The 19,223-nt window shown below is 52.1% G+C and overlaps 1 protein-coding gene across 1 annotated transcript in view; it reads right to left on the bottom strand.

Annotated features, from left to right (window-relative positions):
• The window catches only part of LOC140403898 (glutamate receptor ionotropic, NMDA 2B-like), a 427,700-nt gene that overhangs the window by 214,856 nt on the left and 193,621 nt on the right, over nucleotides 1-19,223 (bottom strand). The window contains exons 3-4 of the mRNA XM_072492121.1: nucleotides 6,880-7,085; nucleotides 2,194-2,362 (exon numbers count right to left, since the gene is read on the bottom strand). Of these exons, the coding sequence (XP_072348222.1) occupies nucleotides 2,194-2,362; nucleotides 6,880-7,085 (375 nt within the window). The remainder of the gene's footprint in view (nucleotides 1-2,193; nucleotides 2,363-6,879; nucleotides 7,086-19,223) is intronic.

Here is a 19,223-nt window from a genome sequence, read left to right as displayed (position 1 = left end):
ACAGTACTCCAGGTGCGGTCTCATTAATGTTTTGTACAGTTGCAGCAACACTTCCCTACTTTTATACTCTATTCCTTCAGCTATAAAGGCCAAAATTCCATTTGCCTTCCGAACTACCTGCTGTACCTGCAGGCTTGTTTTCTGTGATTTATGCACCAGGGCACCCCGATCCCTCTGCACTGAAGCACTCTGAAGTTCCTCTCCATTCAGATAATAAGTCGCCTTTCCATTTTTTCTAACCAAAATGGATAACCTCAGACTTATCCACGTTAAACTCCATCTGGACCGCTGTTGTTTGTGATACACATAAATGATCTGGACGAAGGTATAGGTGGTTTGATTAGCAAGTTTGCAGATGATACTAAGATTGGTGGAGTTGCAGATAGCGAGGAGGACTTTGAGAGAATACAGCAAAATATAGATAGATTGGCAAGTTGGGCAGAGAAATGGCAGGTGGAGTTCAATCCAGGCAAGTGCGAGGTGATGCATTTTGGAAGATCTAATTCAAGAGCGGACTATACGGTCAATGGAAGAGTCCTGGGGAAAATTGATGTACAGAGAGATCTGGGAGTTCAGGTCCATTGTACCCTGAAGGTGGCAACGCAGGTCAATAGAGTGGTCAAGAAGGCATACAGCATGCTTGCCTTCATCGGACGGGGTATTGAGTACAAGAGTCGGCAGGTCATGTTACAATTGTATAGGACTTTGGTTAGGCCACATTTGGAGTACTGCGTGCAGTTAAGGTCGCCACATTACCAGAATGATGTGGATGTTTTAGAGAGGGTGCAGAGGAGGTTCACCAGGATGTTGCCTGGTATGGAGGGTGCTAGCTATGAAGAAAGGTTGAGCAGATTAGGATTGTTTTCGTTGGAAAGATGGAGGTTGAAGGGGGACCTGATTGAGGTCTACAAAATAATGAGAGGTATGGACAGGGTGGATAGCAACAAGCTTTTTCCAAGAGTGGGGGTGTCAATTACAAGGGGTCACAATTTCAAGGTGAGAGGGGAAAGTTTAAGGGAGATGTGCGTGGAAAGTTTTTTACGCAGAGGGTGGTGGGTGCCTGGAACGTTTTGCCAGTGGAGGTGGTAGAGGCGGGCACAATAGCATCATTTAAGATGCATCTAGCTAGATATAGGAACGGGCAGGAAACAGAGGAAAGTAGATCCTTGGAAAATAGGCAACAGGTTTAGATAAAGGATCTGGATCGGCGCAGGCTGGGAGGGCCGAAGGGCCTGTTCCTGTGCTGTAATTTTCTTTGTTCTTCTTGTTCCCTCTGCCAGATTTTGGCCCACTCACCGAACCTATCTATGTCTATTTATAAATTTCCTATTTCCTCATTGCAACTTACTATCAGATCTATTTTAGTGATCCCAGCCCACTAATAATACGATTTAACATCAGAACTTATCAAAGAGGGATTTGAACTTGCATCCATTCGGTTACTAGCCCAGTATCATCACAACTACACTTCTGCATCTACATTAACTCACAGAGCTTCCAGGGGAATTCTTATTTATTACGATACCTAAATGAAGGAGACGGTGCTGTTGTGCTAATATCACTGGACTAGCTGTCAGAAGGCATAGCCTTATTCGCTGGGGACATGGGTTTAAATCCCACAATGGCAGCTTGTAGAATTTAAATTAAGTTAATCACAAGAAAGTCTGGAATTGAAGCTGGTCTCAGTGATGGTGACCATGGCTGGGATTTTCCAGCGATTTTCCTGTGGCGGGCATGGCGAACCGTTGAGGCCGCCGGTGGGATCTTCCGGTTCCACTGAAGGCATTGGCCATCTGTGTCGCTCACCAGCCCCACTGCCGGGGAACCAGCCATGGCATGCGGGGGTGGGGTTTGGTGGGTTGGCCTCGACGGGACTGGAAGATCACCGTGGCAGGAAGAGCTTGAAAATCCCACCCTGGAACTGTCATCGGTGGTTGCAAAAAAAAAAAACCATCGACATCCTTTAGGGAAGGGAAGTCTGCCATCCTTTCCTGGTCTGGCCTTCATGGGACTCCAGATCCACGGCAATGTGGCTCGCGCCTAACTGCCCTCTAAAATGGCCGAGCAAGCCACTCAGATCGAGGGTAATCACGGACGGGCAACAAATGCCGACCTTGCCCAGCAATGCCCACATCCCAGGAAAGAATGAAATTAAAGGTTTAGTTTTGTAATAATTAAAGAGCAGTGACTTACTTCTCCAACCAGGCCATTCCACGTCCCATTGATTTTCTTCCCGTGTTTTCCATTTGTCACCAAATACAAATCATATGTAAACTTGACATACTTAGCAATTTTCTTCAAAATGTCAATGCAAAATCCTTTACAGCACCGCTTGATATAGATTCCTCCTTCGGTCTCATTGCTGGGAGCAAGACAAAAAAAAACAAATATGGTTTCTTTTTTAACGAATGACGTACTATTGAAGAGTCATCCGGAGGTGGTCACCTTCTTCTTCCACTGTCTTCATAATTCATCAACCCCTCTGCACTTAACCATTTCCATACTCTCCATTATTGTGGCCTTTATTTATTAGCATCAGCCCCTCTTTTCCTCCACTCTTTCAGCATTGTGAAATGAAATGAAAATCGCTTATTGTCACAAGTAGGCTTCAAATGAGGTTACTGTGAAAAGCCCCCAGTCGCCACATTCCGGCGTCTGTTCGGGGAGGCTGGTACGGGAATTGAACCATGCTGCTGGCCTGCCTTGGTCTGCTTTCAAAGCCAGCGATTTAGCCCAGTGTGCTAAACCAGCCCATTGTCTGCCACATCCCTCCCCATCCTAATGCCAGATCTGTTCGCCAAATACAAAACGGCATCCCGCAGAACAGCAACAAAGCCAACAGGTTATTTGTTCCGGTTAAAAGCAAATCACTGCGGACGCTGGAATCTGAAACAAAGCGAGAAAATGCTGGACAATCTCAGCAGGCCTGACAGCGTCTGTGAAGAGAGGAGGGAGCTAACGGTTCGAGTCTGGATGACTCTTTGTCACATCTGGAGAGAATTGGAGGTAGGGTCAGATTTATACTGTTGGGGAAGGGGAATCTGCCGTCCTTTCCTGGTCTGGCCTACATAGGATTCCGAGCTGCCCTCAGAAATGGCCAAGCGAGCCACTCAGATTGATGGGGGCGGTGGGGCTGGTTTATGGGCCAGCGATAGGTGGCGATTGCCAGAGATGTTGCGGCCAAAAGGACAAGGGGAATGTAAATGGTGGCGATGAAGGCTAAGAAGGGGGCCGACAGTGGCACATTGAGAGATCAGAATGGGTTAATGGCCGACTAAAGGGATGCGATGTGTCAAAGGTCAACCTGGAGCAGACTCTGAATGGCCCTCGTGAGGTGGGGGTTGGGGGAGGGGAGACGATGGTTATTTGGCAGTCCATTTCAGCCACCTTACCTCAGATTTTTAAGGATGTGTCTGAGTAAATCAGGTGCTCGAAACAAACAAATCACCTCAGCAATCAGGGGAAAAAAGACCGTTTGACATCTTATCCACTTGCGTGTTGGAAATGATTAACATCTTGCTTGCCCAGATGCTGAGACAGATTCTGTTTAGCCTGCAAATAAACCATCTCCACTTCGAGGGCATGACAGATATCTGGATATCTATTGTAAGATCTTCGGCTCCTTGCTTTGCACTGTCTAATTCAGTGAAGGCAACCAACAAGGGACTTGGCAAAGTCATTCCCACGGAAAGAAAAAAAAATCATCAGAAATTCACTTCAGAAAATATTGTCAGATAAGATTCAGGTCCTTCTATTATTTCGAAACAGTTTATGTATTGAGAAAATCAAATACTGTGCGCGAATTTCCTGAGAACCGCTCTCGCTTTAACAGCAGATCTCCCCCTCAAGTGAGGAGGAGAGTGTACAGTGAGCCTCCACTGCGTTCATAGTGATAATACAATGGTGAATCGGAAGCAGTGATGACAAAATTCCTGTCCATTGCCTGGATCGTCTGGATTGCCATGCCTCTGTATAATTACCTCAGTTTTTCAATAAATCTCACTGTTAGTTTTAGCCTGGACACAATGTTACACAGTGTGACGTCTACCACCTTGCAGTGATTGACGCAGTAAGGCATCATGCTGCGTTAATTGCTCGTCCTCTGACACGCTATCCCAGTCATGTCATCCAGAGCATTAAAAAATGGGCCCAAAGGCTGGACGTACACTGAAAATTAAAATGGTGTAAGCATAAGGTGATGTTCCCCATTTTAGACTACGCCTATTCTCACTAAAGGTAAAAAGTAGAGGGGGGGGGTCTCGCGTAAAAGTTGTTAAAATGCAAACCGTGATATAATTGCTGTGTTAAGGAGTGCAACGCGATGTGTAGGGAATGATAACATAGTGATTTTGTTACTGAACTAGTAATTCAGTCTTTTTTTTAGTCATTCAGGGGACAGGAGCATTGCTGGCTGGGCCAGCAACAAACCCCAAATCGCCCTTGACTAAGTGGTTTGTTCAGAGGGCACTGAAGAGTCAACCTCAATGGTAGGCCAGACCAGATAAGGGTGGCAGATTTCCTTCCCTGAAGGACATTAGTGAACCAGGTGGGTTTTTCATAGAATCATTGAATCCCTGCAGTGCAGACGGAGGCCATTCGGCCCATCGAGTCTGAACCAACCCTCTGAAAGAACACCCTACCCAGGCCCACTTCCCGCAACCCCAGCTAACCTTTGGACACTAAGGGGCAATTTATCATGGCCCATCCACCTAACCTACGCATCTTTCGATTGACACGCAGACACTGGGAGAATGTGCTACCTCCACACAGATAGTCACCCAGGGCCGAAATTGAACCTGGGTCCCTGTCGCTGTAAAGCAGCAGTGCTAACCGCTGTACCACCGTTCCGCCCACGAAGAACAATCAACAATGGTTTCAGGGTCATCGTGAGGCTTTTAATTCCACATTTTTATTGAATTCAAATTTCACCATCTGCCGAGGTGGGATTTGAACCCGGGGCCCCACATCTCTGGATTACTAGTCCAGTGACAATCCCACTATGCCACCACCTCCCCTCCTGAGCTAATGATGCAGTGACACGAGTTCAACTCCCACCACAGCAGGTAGGGATTTGAAATTTGGATAACAAATACATCTGTATTTAAAAAGCTACGCTGACCATGTAACTATCAGGTTGTTGTTAAGCCCCAACTGATGTCCTTCAGAGGGGGAAATCTGCGATCCTTAAAGCTTTGATGTCACTCAAGATCCACGGAAATGTGGGTGACTTTTTGCTGCCCTTCAAAATGGCCAAGGAAGCCACTGAGCTATGGACAATAAATCGTGGCCTTGCAGTTTTGCTCACATTCCATGGCTGAATGAAAGAAAATGCAGACCATGTCAATTAGGTATTGTCACCGTGTACAGTACACTAGAACCAGGGTCCGATCTTTCAGTGAGCAAGGAGATAAATTCAGAACTAGTTCGGGGAAACAATCTGACCAAGTTTAACCTGACCGTGGGGAGATGGTGGCATGATAGGTATGTGTGGTGAGTGCAGCTTTGCTGGGAAGGAATGGACAATTTGGGGCCTATAGTGTCAACCCCTCTACAAGTGGGGTTCCCATTACCCTCATGTGCGTTTGATGCAGGCTAATTAATAGATCACTTTGGTTCATGAACAACTCCATGATCATCCTATCGCGTGAATACCAGGCAGGTGGACGGCAAACTCGATGCAACGTGCTCATTTCCCCTCCCTTTCTACGGTGCGCCTGTTGGGCGGAGGCAGCCCCTCCCCGGTGCTGGTTCTAACTGGCTGCGGTTGTTCAGTGTTCCTGGGTGGGGGGGGAAAGAGGCCGCTCCAATCGGTCTGCATTTCACGGGTGTGATACGGCTCTCTGCAGGATTAATAGATCTGACAAAAAAATTAGAACAACTGGAGGCACAAGGCTCTCGTTTGTTCTGGTAATCTTCACTGGCTGCAGGGCGATCAGGGATGCTCATAGACACATCACAGAACAGCTAATGAGAAATTTAATTGCATTACAATTTCTTTGATTTAATCTGGATTGTGTAAGTGCCCCTGTTCTATGATAATGCCATCATATCGGAGCAGAAGGGATTAATATGAGAGGGAAGAGCTGCTCTTCAGCCCTTTAAGTAGGGCTGCCAACTCGGATTAGATGCATTCCTGGAGGTTGCATCACATGACTCGCCCCCACGCTCCAACCATTGGTTGGCCAACACATCGTCCTTGTGACTCACAGCCTTCCCATGACAGGCGGAAAGTAAAAAGACTCATTGCCCCAGTTGGACGATGCTTGACTAGCAGCCAAACAGCCTCTACACCCCTTCCCACCACCCCTCCCCCCCCCCCCTCCATTTCTGGTAAAGGTAAATGTTCAAAGAAATAAACAATAGCCCTATTGCTTGACTTTCGATTCCTGGAGACTACAGGCCAATCCTTGAGGGTTGACGGCCCTACCTTCGAGCCTGTGCTACCTTTCAACAAAATGGCGGCTGGGCGTCCACCTCGATTTCCCCCTTCCCTCACTATCCCCCTTGTCCCTCCGTACCCAAACCTCTATCAGTCTATGACTTCAAGATACTCCATGATTGAGCTTCTGCAGCACTCGACTTCCGAAGATTCACAACCCTTTGACTGAAGGAATGTCAACATAAATTTCAGGTGGACCAATTGAAAGATTATAAATGAGCTTCTCCCTCTCAAGGCAGAACCTGGGGCCCTTACAACCAATCAGATAGAAATTCCCCTTGGGTACAAGAGCAAAATGGCCACCCATATCCCACCTGACCGACCCTCAGCACTGGACTTGCCCTACTAGAGACGGATGTCCACCTGGCTGTTTTCCCGCCCACTTGCACACTCGAGGCATCGTTCGAAAAACAAAGAGGGACAAGGTGGCCCAAACCTACATGGCTTTGACTTGTTTCCGGCACGGCACCGTGTTCCTCATGCACGTCCCACTCAGGGAGTCGACATCCTCCACGATGACAAAGGGCGCCTCCTCCAGGGTGACGATGCTCAGGTGGTCATCTTCTTCCTCCGACTCCGAGAACAGGTAGTACCGGGGCCAGACGTGGTATTTCATGGTCAGCTTCTTCGCCTCCCATTTCCCAACCTGAAGAGAATCAAATGAGAATTAGCCAGCCGAGCATGTTGAGGGCAGCGGGAGTTGATTTTTTTAACACAGTGGAAAGCAGATAATTCTCATCCTATTAGAGTTGCAGGCTCCCCTCTACAACACTAATCTTCAAGAGAGCATGGGGCAAACTGATCCTGATCCGGTTAGGAAACTGGGGTCTGAACCATTTAGATGTGTGGATAACCAAACAATTAGTGGTCTTAATCCCATGGATTTTTTGTTATTCATTCATAGGATGTGGGTGAGACTGGCTAAGACAGCATCTATTTGCCAATCCCTAATTGCCCCTGAGAAGGGAGTGGTGAGCTGCCTCTTTGAACCTCTGCAGTCCGCGTGGTGTAGGTACACCCACAGCGCTGTTAGGGAGGGAGTTCCAGGATTTTGACCCAGCGACAGTGAAGGAACGGCCGATACATTTCCAAGTCGGGGTGGGGAGTGACCTGGAGGGGAACCGCCAGGTGGTGCTGTTTTCATGTCTCTGTTTTCCTTGTCCTTCTGAAATGAAAATGAAAATGAAATGAAAATCGCTTATTGTCCCAAGTAGGCTTCAAATGAAGTTACAGTGAAAAGCCCCTAGTCACCACCTTCCGGTGCCTGTTCGGGGAGGCTGGTACGGGAATCGAACCGTGCTGCTGGCCTGCCTTGGTCTGCATTAAAAGTCAGTGATTTAGCCCAGTGTGCTAAACCAGCCCCTAGATGGTAGTGTGCGTGGGTTTGGAAAGTGCCTTGGTGAATATCTGCAGTGCATCTTGTAGTTGGTACACACCGCTGCTGCTGTGTGTCGGTGGTGGAGAGAGTGAATGTTTGTGGAAGCTTTGTCCTGGATAGTGACGAGCCTCATGAGTGTTGTGGTTTAAAAAGGCAGGAAGCAATAGGATAGGCCAAGGAATAACAGGCCGGACAACCTAATCTCAATGGTGGGCAAAACACTGGAAAGGATTCAGAGGGATAGGGGAAATTATCATCAACGTGGATTTATTGAGGGAGGATGTGTCTGACCAACTTAATTGAATTCTATGAAGAGATAGCAAGGAGGGTTGATGAGGGTAGTGTGTTTGATGCAATCTATCTGGATTTTAGCAAGACTTTTGATAAAGTTCCATGCGATAGACTGATCAGGAAAGGGATCCACGGGAAAGAAGCAAGTTGGATCCAATATTGGCTCAGAGGTAGGAAGTAAAGGTGGATATGTCTTTCTGTGTGACTGGAAGGCTTTTTGCAGTTGGGGCCCAATTTAAATGGAGGGGGCACAAGTAAGGAGTTTGTTGATGGTACAAAAATTGGATGTGTGTTTGATAGAAAGAAAGTCATAGGCCACGCAACATAGCACAGAGAACATAGAACATAGAACATAGAACAGTACAGCACAGTACAGGCCCTTCGGCCCACAATGTTATGCCGGCCATTTATCCTAATCTAAGATCAACCTAACCTACACCCCTTCAATTTGCTGCTGTCCATGTGCCCGTCTCAGAGTCACTTAAATGTCCCTAATGACTCTGACTCCACCACCTCTGCTGGCAGTGCATTCCACACACCCACCACTCTCTGTGTAAAGAACCGACCTCTGACATCTCCCCTATACCTTCCTCCAATCACCTTAAAATTCTGTCCCCTCGTGACAGCCATTTCTGCCCTGGGGAAAAGTCTCTGGCTATCCACTCTATCCATGCCTCTCATCACCTTGTACACCTCTATCAAGTCACCTCTCTGCCTTCTTCGCTCCAGTGAGAAAAGCCCCAGCTCCCTCAACCTTTCTTCATAAGACATGCCCTCCAGTCCAGGCAGCATCCTGGTAAATCTCCTCTGCACCCTCTGCAAAGTATCCACATCCTTCCTATAATGGGGCGACCAGAACTGGGCACAATGGGCGGGATTCTCCCATCTGAAGGCAGAGTGTTGACGCCGTCGTAAAAACTGGAGAGTTTAATGACGGTGTCATCGGACCGCTAAGTGTAGCGATCCTCTGCCCTACAGGGGGCCGGTACGGCAGCTGGAGCGACCCACGCCGCTCCAGCTGCCAATACCGGCGTCAAATTGGCGCCGCGGGTCTGCGCTTGCGCACTGCGACCAGCGCGAATGCGCGCATGCGCGGTAGAGTCCTTCTCCGTGCCGGCCTCGACGCAACATGGCGTAGGGCTACAGGGGCCGGCGCGGAGCAAAAGAGGCCCCCACCACGAGAGGCCGGCCCGCTGATCGATAGGTCCCGATCGTGGGCCAGGCCACAGTGGAGGCCCCACTCCGGGGTCTCCCTCCCAACCAGACCTCCCCTGACAGGATGGACGCCGAGGCCCTGCCGGGTAAGACCAGGTGTGAACGGCACCGGCGGGACTCGGGCTTTTTTGGGCAGCCATTCGTCCCATCCCGGGCGTAGAATCGCCGGGGGGGGGGGGGTCGCTCTACGCGGAGAATCCGCGGACCGGCGGCGAGGCAGCGTCGCGCGAATCGCGCCCAGCCCAGCGATTCGCCGACCCAGTATGGGCTGAGAGAATCCCACCCAGGATTCCAAGTGTGGGCAGCATGGTAGCACAGTGGTTAGCACATTTGCTTCACAGCTCCAGGATCCCAGGTTTGATTCCTGGCTTGGGTCCTGTCTGTGCGGAGTCTGTATGTTCTCCCCATGTCTGCGTGGGTTTCTTCCGGGTGCTCCGGTTTCCTCCCACAGTCCAAAGATGTGCAGGTTAGGTGGATTGGCCATGATAAATTGCCCTCAGTGTCCAAAAAAAAGGTTAGGTGGGGTTACTGGGTTACGGGGATAGGGTGGCGGTGTGCGCTTAAGTAGGGTGCTCTTTCCAAGAGCTGGTGCAGACTCGATGGGCCGAATGGTCTCCTTCTGAACTGTAAATTCTAGGGTCTATGTTCGAACCAGGGTTTTATAAAGCTGCAGCAAAACCTTGCGACTCTTAAACTCAATCCCCCTGTTAATGAAAGCCAACACACCATACGCCTTCTTAACAACCCTATCAACCTGGGTGGCAACTTTGAGGGATCTATGTATGTGCACCCCAGGATCCCTTTGTTCCTCCACACTTCCAAGAATCCTGCCTTTAACCCTGTATTCAGCATTCAAATTTGACCTTCCAAAATGAATCACTTTACATTTATCTAGGTTGAACTCCACCTGCCACTTCTCAGCCCAGCTCTCATCCTGTCAATGTCCTGTTGTAAGCTGCAACAGCCCTCAACACTATCTACAACTCCACCAACCTTTGTGTCATCAGCAAACTTACTAACCCACCCTCCCACTTCCTCATCCAAGTCATTTATAAAAATCACAAAGAGCAGGGGCGTCATTCTCCGACCCCCCAGCGGGTCGGCGAATGGCCGTTGGCCGCCGTGAATCCTGCCCCGCCGATTGCCGAAGTCTCCGGTACCGGAGATTGGGCAGGGGCGGGAATCGGGCCGCGCCGGTTGGCGGGCCCCCCCGCTGGATTCTCCGGCCCGGATGGGCCGAAGTCCCGCCGAGAAATTCCCTGTCCTGCCGGCGTAAATTAAAGTAGGTATTTACCGGCGGGACAAGATGGCGTGGGCGGGCTCCGGGGTCCTGGGGGGGGCGCGGGGCGATCTGACCCCGGGGGGTGCCCCCACGGTGGCCTGGCCCACGATCGGGGCCCACCGATCCGCAGGCGGGTCTGTGCCGTGGGGGCACTCTTTCCCTTCCGCCCTTCGCCACGGCCTCCACCATGGCGGAGGCGGAAGAGACTCTCCCCATCTGCGCATGCGCGGGAAACTGTCAGCGGCTGCTGACGCTACCGCGCATGCGCCGCCCGGGGATGTCATTTCTGCGCCAGCTGGCGGGGCAACAAACGCCGTTTCCGCCAGCTGGCGGGGCGGAAATCCCTCCGGCGCCGGCCTAGCCCCTCAATGTCAGGGCTCGGCCCCCAAAGATGCGGAGGATTCCGCACCTTTGGGGCGGCGCGATGCCCGTCTGATTGGCGCCGTTTTGGGCGCCAGTCGGCGGACATCACGCCGTTTCGGGAGAATTTCGCCCCAGAGGTCCCAGAATAGGGGCAAAATTCTCCGTAACTGGCGCGATGTCCGCCGACCGGTGCCAAAAACGGCGCAAATCAGTCCGGCATCGCGCCGCCCCAAAGGTGCGGAATCCTCCGCACCTTGAGGGGCCGAGCCCTAACCTTGAGGGGCTAGGCCCGCGCCGGACTGATTTCCGCCCCGCCAGCTGGCGGGAAAGGCCTTTGGCGCCCCGCCAGCTGGCGCGGAAATGACTTTGGCATACGGCGCATGCGCGGGAGCGTCAGCGGCCGCTCACGGCATCCCCGCACATGCACAGTGGAGGGGGTCTCTTCCGCCTCCGCCATGGTGGAGACCATGGCGAAGGCGGAAGGAAAAGAGTGCCCCCCCATGGCACAGGCCCACCCGCAGATCGGTGGGCCCCGATCATGGGTCAGGCCACCGTGGGGGCACCCCCCGGGGCCAGATCACCCCGCGCCCCCCCCCAGGACCCCGGAGCCCGCCCGCGCCGCCTTGTCCCGCCGGTAAGAGAGGTGGTATAATCCACGCCGGCGGGACAGGCATTCCAGCAGCGGGACTTCGGCCCATCGCGGGCCGGAGAATCTCCGGTGCCGGAGAATTCGGCAACCGGCGGGGGGTTGGAGAATCTCGCCCCTGATCCCTGCGGGACACCACTGGTCACAGACCTCCAGGTGGAATACTTTCCATCCACTACCACTCGCTGTCTTCTTTCGGCCAGCCAATTCTGTATCCAGACAGCGAACTTTCCCTGTATCCCATGCCCCCTAACTTTCTGAACGAGCCTACCACGGGGAACCTTATCAAATGCCTTCCTGATATCAACGGACGAGTCGGGTGGACAGAAAAACAGGATTCAATCCAGGGAACTAGATAATCACTTGAAAAGATGTAAAATCAATGCTATGTGGTTAGGGCTGGGATATGGGACGAGATGAGTTATTCTTGCAGAGGGGCAGCACAGAGACAATGGACCAAATGGCCTCCTTCTGTGCTGCAGCTATTCTATGATCAGAGCTCCTTGCGAGTCCCATTCATTAGCTTACGTGCGATAATGGAAATTGGACTCATGGGCGGGATTCTCCGACCCCCCACCCCCCCCCGCCCCCCGCCAGGTTGGAGAATCGCAGGGGGTGGCATGAATCCCGCCCCAGCCAGCCGCCGAATTCTCTGGCGCCGGAGATTCAGCGGGGGCGGGAATCGTGCCACCCCGATCGGCGGGGGCCCCCCCCGGCGATTCTCCGGCCCGCGATGGGCCGAAGTCCCGCTGCTGGAATGCCTGTCCCGCCGGCGTGAATTTAACCACCTCCCTTACCGGCGGGAGCAGGCGGCGCGAGCGGGCTTCGGGGTCCTGTGGGGGGCGCAGGGTGATCTGGCCCCGGGGGGTGCCCCCACGGTTGCCAGGCCCGCGATCGGGGCCCACCGGGGGGGCACTCTTTTACTACGCGTCGGTCGTGTAGGTCTCCGCGATGGCCGACGCGTAGGTGACCCCCCCGCGCATGCGGGGGGATGACGTCAGCAGCCGGCGGAGTCCCTTCAGCTCTGGCTGGCTTGGCGCCAAAGACCTTCCACGCCAGCTGGTGGGACGGCAACCACTCCGGCGCGGGTCTAGCCCCTAAAGGTGATGGCTGGGCCCCTTTCTCCGCACCTTTTGGGGCGGCCCAACGCTGGAGTGGTTCACGCCACTCCGTCCCGCCGGGACCCCCCGCCCTGCCAGGTAGGGGAGAATCCCAGCCCATGATTTTTGCCTTATCAATCTAGCAAGTTAACAACATTACTATGCTCTGATATTAGTTAACAGTCAGGGAATTGTGGCTGGCGGCCATTTTCAGAGGACGATGTCCTGTTGGTAGTCACAGTCAGCATTTTGTGTCAATCTGAGGCACCACTGACCTTTATTCTGCTACTAATACCTTCTGCTATTTTGCTTTGAGACGGTACTGACCTTTATTTTGCTATTAACACCTACTCAAGACTAATGATTTGTTCCTTGACTACTAACAGCCCACTCTTTTTGTCTTTTGTTCCTTTGTAATTTACCCCACATTCAACCCAGCCCCGACTGCTAACCTATCCCCGACCTGCCGTTTTCTCCACCTGACCCTCACCCTGCTTTTTCAACACGATAACACCCAGCACATGTCTGCTCCACATGAGTTCCAAGGGAATCACTCAGGCTCGAACTGATCGAAGAAACTGTCCAGGAACAATTAACTGCCTCCACAGTAAACAGAAAGAAATGGAAATAGTCAGAGGGTCAGGCAGCATCTGTTAAGATAGGAACACCGAGGGCAGCGTGGTGGTGCAGTGGTTAGCACTGCTGCCTCATGGCGCCGAGGTCCCAGGTTCGATCCTGGCTCTGGGTCATTGTCCGTGTGGAGTTCACACATTCTCTCCATGTTTCCGTGGGTTTCGCCCCCACAACCCACAGATGTGCAGGGTAGGTGGATTGGCCACGCTAAATTGCCCCTTAATTGGAAAAATGAATTAGGTAAATTAATTTTAAAAGATGATAGGAACACCGGCACGGTAGCACAGTGGTTAGCCCTGTTGCTTTGTAGCTCCAGGGTCCCAGGTTCGAATCCCAGCTTGGGTCACTGTCGGTGCGGAGTTTGCACGTTCTCCCCGTGTGTGCGTGGGTTTCCTCCGGGTGCTCCGGTTTCCCCCCACAGTCCAAAGATGTGCAGGTTAGGTGGACTGGCCACGCTAAACTGCCCCTTCATGTCCCAAAAGGTTATGTGGGGCTACTGGGTTACGGGGTTGGATGGAAGTGTGGGCTTAAGGAGGGTGCTCTTTCCAGGGGCCAGTGCAGACTCGATGGGCTGAATGGCCTCCTTCTGCACTGTAAAATCTATGATCTAAAGGGTGTTGGAAAAACTCAGCAGATCTGGCAGCATCTGTACAGTGAGAAACAGAGTTAACATTTTGAGGCTGTGGGGCTGTTCAGAACTGAAAAGGAAAGGTCAGGGATAGGATAGTGGGTCGTGAGGAGGGTGGGGGAAGTCAAACACAAAGATGTCACGGAACAAAAGGCAAAGAGAGTGGTAATGATAGTAGTGAAGGAGCAAAGCATTAGAGTCTAGAGTAGGTGATAATAGCAGAATAAAGGTCAGCATCGTTCGAAAGCAAAGTATCAGAATGTGTGAATAGCAGAATTAAGATCAGCTCTGCCTGAGAGAAAAATAGCAGAATGTGTTAACAGCAGAATAAAGGTCAGTGCTGACCCAAAGTTTTCCCAGCACTTTTTGTATTTATTCCAGACCTTCAGCAACTGCAGTATTTGGCTTTTATTCCAAGACCTCAAAAAGCTTTCCAACAATTAGAGTGTTGCGACCAGGCAATTCAGAACCATGGCTTTGCACACAACTAAATCCCATTTACAGAATGTCAGTTAATCCACTCAGCCCCGGTTGAGGGATCAGTGTTAGAAATCCTGCCCCAATCCCCTTTGAATATTGCCGTGGGATGTTTTACTTACACCTGAACAGGTAAACAGAGTGGCGGATCAACAAATCACACAAAGGACTTTGCGTTGGATTTAGGGTGCTTTAGAGAGTTACATTACGAGGGCAGTGTGCACTAACCCGGCTTAAATTCTTTAGACCTTCGAAACTCTGAGGGGTGATCTGCTCCAGGTGGATTCGAAACTCTCACCCTGCTGCCATCTCTCCACAAGTGCGTTGCTTGCGGAGGCCGTCGCTCAGAACACATTCAACACACACGGCTGTTAAGAAGTCTCACACAAGCCCTTTATTCATTTGCGCTGATCTGAGTCAGTGTGCAATTGACTAACGAGCTGTCAAACGCACCCACTTAGATGAACATTTCACAGACTGGCACTGTGGAAGACAGGAACGGGCCCTCATTAATTTGCCCTGCACCGGCACGGAGTGTGGGACATGTGCAGCAAATCACTTCAGTGAACAGTCCTCGATTTATTAAACGTATCAAGCTGCAACCCACACTGAAGCGTTGCTTCCATATTGGAAAAGCTCCCCCAAAAGAACCACTTTATTGGAGCAATCGACCGACCTGGATGGATTTAATTGCCGTGAAATTTATTGCGTCTGTCTGTTGGATGGGTTATCGGTGATTCTGGCAGCCATGGATATCAAGCCGCTATTGATTCAGCAGCAACAACTTACATTTATATAGTGTTATGGGCCAGGGTTTAGAGAACCCCAAAGTGTATCATGGAGTTCACCTGACCCACAACTTTTAATAGATTGTGGTAGGGGGAGCACACAGCCCACTCTACAGGTGTGGTACAGCAGAAATGAAAAAGTATTTTTTAAAGCAAAACACTGTTTATTCTATGAACTCAAGTTAACCTTTTTGAAACATACAGTGAACATCTTATCAACCATCAATTCAAATACAACCCCCAAAGAATACAGCACTAAGTAAACCTTTAAGCTTTCCTTTTTAACATCCATACGACTTAAAAACAAAACATTTATCAGAAGCGCATCAGGTTAAAGTCACCATTGAAAACATTTATAATTCTGAATTCACCAAATGATCAAGAGATAGTCTTTTCATGGCAGAGAGATCAACAGTACACTTGCTTGGTCTGGCTTCAGCTCCAACACTGAAAACACAACTAAAACACACCCTGCTTGCTCAAAAACAAAAGTAAAAAGCTGATAGACAGCCCAGCTCCACCCACTCTCTGACATCACTGCAGTAGTAAACACCCATTTCTTAAAGGTACTCTCACTACAGATATTTATATACACACCCATTTATAAACACCCATTTCTTAAAGGTGAATAGCGCCGGCAGGACTCGGGCTTTTCTGGCGGCCACTCGGCCCATCCCAGGCGGAGAATCGTCGGAGGGGGGGGCCGCGTAGAGCAGCCCCTGACCAGCGCAGCGCCCACCGCGCTGGCGCCAATGCTGCCGATTCTCCGGTGACCGGCGTCAAGGCGTCGTCGCGCGAATCACGCCCAGCCGGGTGATTCTCCAAACCAGCGCGTGCTGTGAGAATCCCGCCCATCGCCTCTGATCCAAGGTTCAATATTGGGCGGAATTCTCCGTTGGCCGAGGCAGGAATCGGGAAACGCGATTGGGCAGAGAATCGGTTCCGATGGCGAAATTGTGGTGGGTGCCGGTTTTGTGCCAAATCGCAATTCTCCGTCGCCTCAACAGCGGCGCCAATGCATTTCAGAACGCACCTACAGTGAGCACCCTTGCCGTATCATTCTCCGCCTCCGCTGGGGGGAATTCCCCGTGGCGAGGTTCATCTGTGAATCTGTAAAAATCGTGAAACGATCGGCGTGGCTGCTGAGGGAGAGAGAGGGGGGCGTAACGGAAAGTGTCCAACATCGCCGCAGTGTGCTGACAGTTGTGCCACTGGCTGGGGGGCTTCAGTCAGGGCTGGAGGGAGTATCGGGGGGTGGCCAGGAGGTGGGCTGTGGGGCTGGGGTGGACGGGCACGGAACACCATTGCCGCAGCCGGAAGGGCAGCACGCCGCAGACTGCCCGCTGTGAACTTAGTGCCATGGGTGGTATGGGTGCCCCCCCAGGGCACCCCCCTAGGTGCTCACTGCCCCCAGCTGACCCATCAGCTGTATGGGCGCGCTCCAGCCCAACCGGTGCCCCCTTGTTGGCTGGGATGAGTGTGTGTGGGGAGTGCATTGTGTCTGTGCGGCTGCACCTTGTCAATCCCACGGATGTCAATCACGGACCCGGCGAATCCCGCACCGTTTTTCATTGGAATTGATTGTGCTCCACGTGGCGCCGGTGCCAGCCCCTCCGCAGTCGCTGAATCCATCCAGTTCGGCGTCAGTTTTGCTGTCGTGAAAATCCACGCATCCTGCCCGGCGGGGTTCCCCGCTTTCTGACGCCGAAATCCGACCCCCACAATGCAAATTCGGCAATCGGGCGGAAAATCCCTTTCTGATGCCGAAATCCGGGGGCGGCACCTGTTTTCGGATGCTCCACCCCCTCCAAAACGGCATCATCGGTCAGTACGCCACCCACCATTGGGACGGCCTCAGGACGTCACCTGAAGGCCCCCTCCCCGATGCTCCGCCCCCGATGGGCCGACATCCCGACGGCGTGGGGCATGCGCGCTCTGAGCTTATGTCAACCTCGCGTGGTGGCCACGGACTGTGTCCGGTGCTGCCGCAGTCGGTGGAGGGGAGCCGTTCCGCTGGCCGGGGGGTGGGGGGGGCCTTGGCAGGGGCTGGTCCGGGGGGTGGCGACGGGGGTTACAGGGGGGCACTATCTGGCAGGCCTGGTCCGCGCGCGACCAGCGCCATGTTGGTCGGTGCGACCGCTGCAGGTCGACGCCGTGCGAGGTCACGGACCCGGCAATTCTCCGGCTGTTTCTGTCGGGAACGCCAGGGGATTTACTTGGCAGACCTGCTCGGCCCCCCACCGGGCGGAGCATCGGCGCGGGAGCGGCGTCGAGTTTTTCATTGTAAGACCAGACGCTTCCTCCGGACATAGCCTGAAAATCGGAGAACCCAGCCTTTAGTCTCAGCAACGGAGAATCCCGCATCTCATGCTTTGAGAGTTTGAATAGTCAGTAATGTAGTAGAATTGTTCATTAATGCACCAACACACCTTCAATGGTTAAAGCTCTCTACGCACTATCGAGCTAAATGCTGGACTCCTGCAAAGCTGATTTGGTCAAGGCGTTAGGTTTGACAGAGAACTTTCGAGGAGGAGAAAGAGGTGTGAAGGTTCCGAGGAAGGAATTTGACAGCTTGGGGCTCAGGCAGCTGTAGCCAATGATGGATCGATACACATCAGGCTATCCCTAAAGGCCTTTGGTTCCTCAGGAACAGCAGAAGGACATTCAGCCCGTCAAACCGGCTCACCAGGTTATGGCTCAATTCCACTTTGCCGTCCATCTGTTCACAAGGTTGCTTCATGAACTGCTGGGCCTACAAGTGACAATCAGCACACTCTCATTCTTAAACTGTGTCCCCTGGTTCTAGTCTCGCCCACAAGAGGAAACACCCTCCTGGTGTTTACCCCATCAGATCCCCTCGGAATCTTACATTTTTCAGTAAGATCACCTCTTGGGTGTGGTAGGCCCAACCTTTCTTGGTAAGATGGCCCCATCGCCCCAGCAACGAGTCGAACGAGCCTACACCTAACCTCTTCGAAAGCAGTCATATAGACTTTTTCGAATCAGGAGACCAAACGTGCGCGTAGCATTCCCGATGTGGGCCGGAATTCTCCGGCCGTTCGCTGGCGGCGGGATTCTCTGGCCCCCCCCGGCAGCTCCCCCCCACACCCCCCCCCCCCACCCCAACCCGACCCCCAGGTTTCCCGACAGCGTGGGTGGAGTGTTATGTAGGAAAATGTGAACTTGTCCACTTCTGCTGGAGAATAGTTAATGGAGAGAGATTGCAGAACTCAGCGGTGCAGAGGGATCTGGATGTCTCGGGACATGGTTGACAGAAAGCCAGTGATTAAGCCCCGTGAAGCTGTAGTAAAACTTCTCTACTTCTATTTTCCATCCCCCCTTGCAATAAATCCTTTCCTAATCACTGAAAGGAATTCTCAAAGCCATCTTGGCTCTGCCCAATGGAATAATGTTTTTCTAAATATTCTGCTGTAACTTCCTCCATGATGGATGCTAGAAATTTCCCGATGACAGATGTTAGGCTAACTGGCCTGCAGTTTCCTGTTTTCGGTCCCCCTCCTTTCTTGAATAAAGGTGGCTGAGGTTCTCCGTTGCAGAGTCAAAATGCTCCCGCGAGCAGAGAACCGGGATCGTATCCCGCTGGCGTTAGGAGAGTTGCCGAGGTGGGATTCTCATAGCAATGCAAAAATATGCCTAGTGTTGAACACGCAAGCTTCCCTGCACTTACTGGTGTCAAGCCGCCATTTTGAACAGCATCCAGAGCAGGACCCCCACAATGCAAATGTAAACCCCCCCCCTCTCCACCCCACCCTCACTGACAAAGTAGCACCCACAGCCTCTCATCAAGGAGGGGCACCCTCCCTCCCACCAGAGGAATAATGGGTCACCTCCCCCCCCACTCACACCACGCACACATGAGGTGGACCAACCCCCCCCCCCCGCAACCAAACCCCCTCAGCCTCCCCTTCATCACCCCCCCAGTCACCCCCCCCTTCAGCAACCCCCAGTCACCCCCGCTTCAG

This window comes from Scyliorhinus torazame, chromosome 29 (genome assembly GCF_047496885.1).
Source record: "Scyliorhinus torazame isolate Kashiwa2021f chromosome 29, sScyTor2.1, whole genome shotgun sequence".
NCBI classification, from domain to species: domain Eukaryota; kingdom Metazoa; phylum Chordata; class Chondrichthyes; order Carcharhiniformes; family Scyliorhinidae; genus Scyliorhinus; species Scyliorhinus torazame.
The sequence above is the reverse complement of the archived record's forward strand: the minus strand, read 5'-3'. Positions and strand labels throughout refer to the sequence as shown.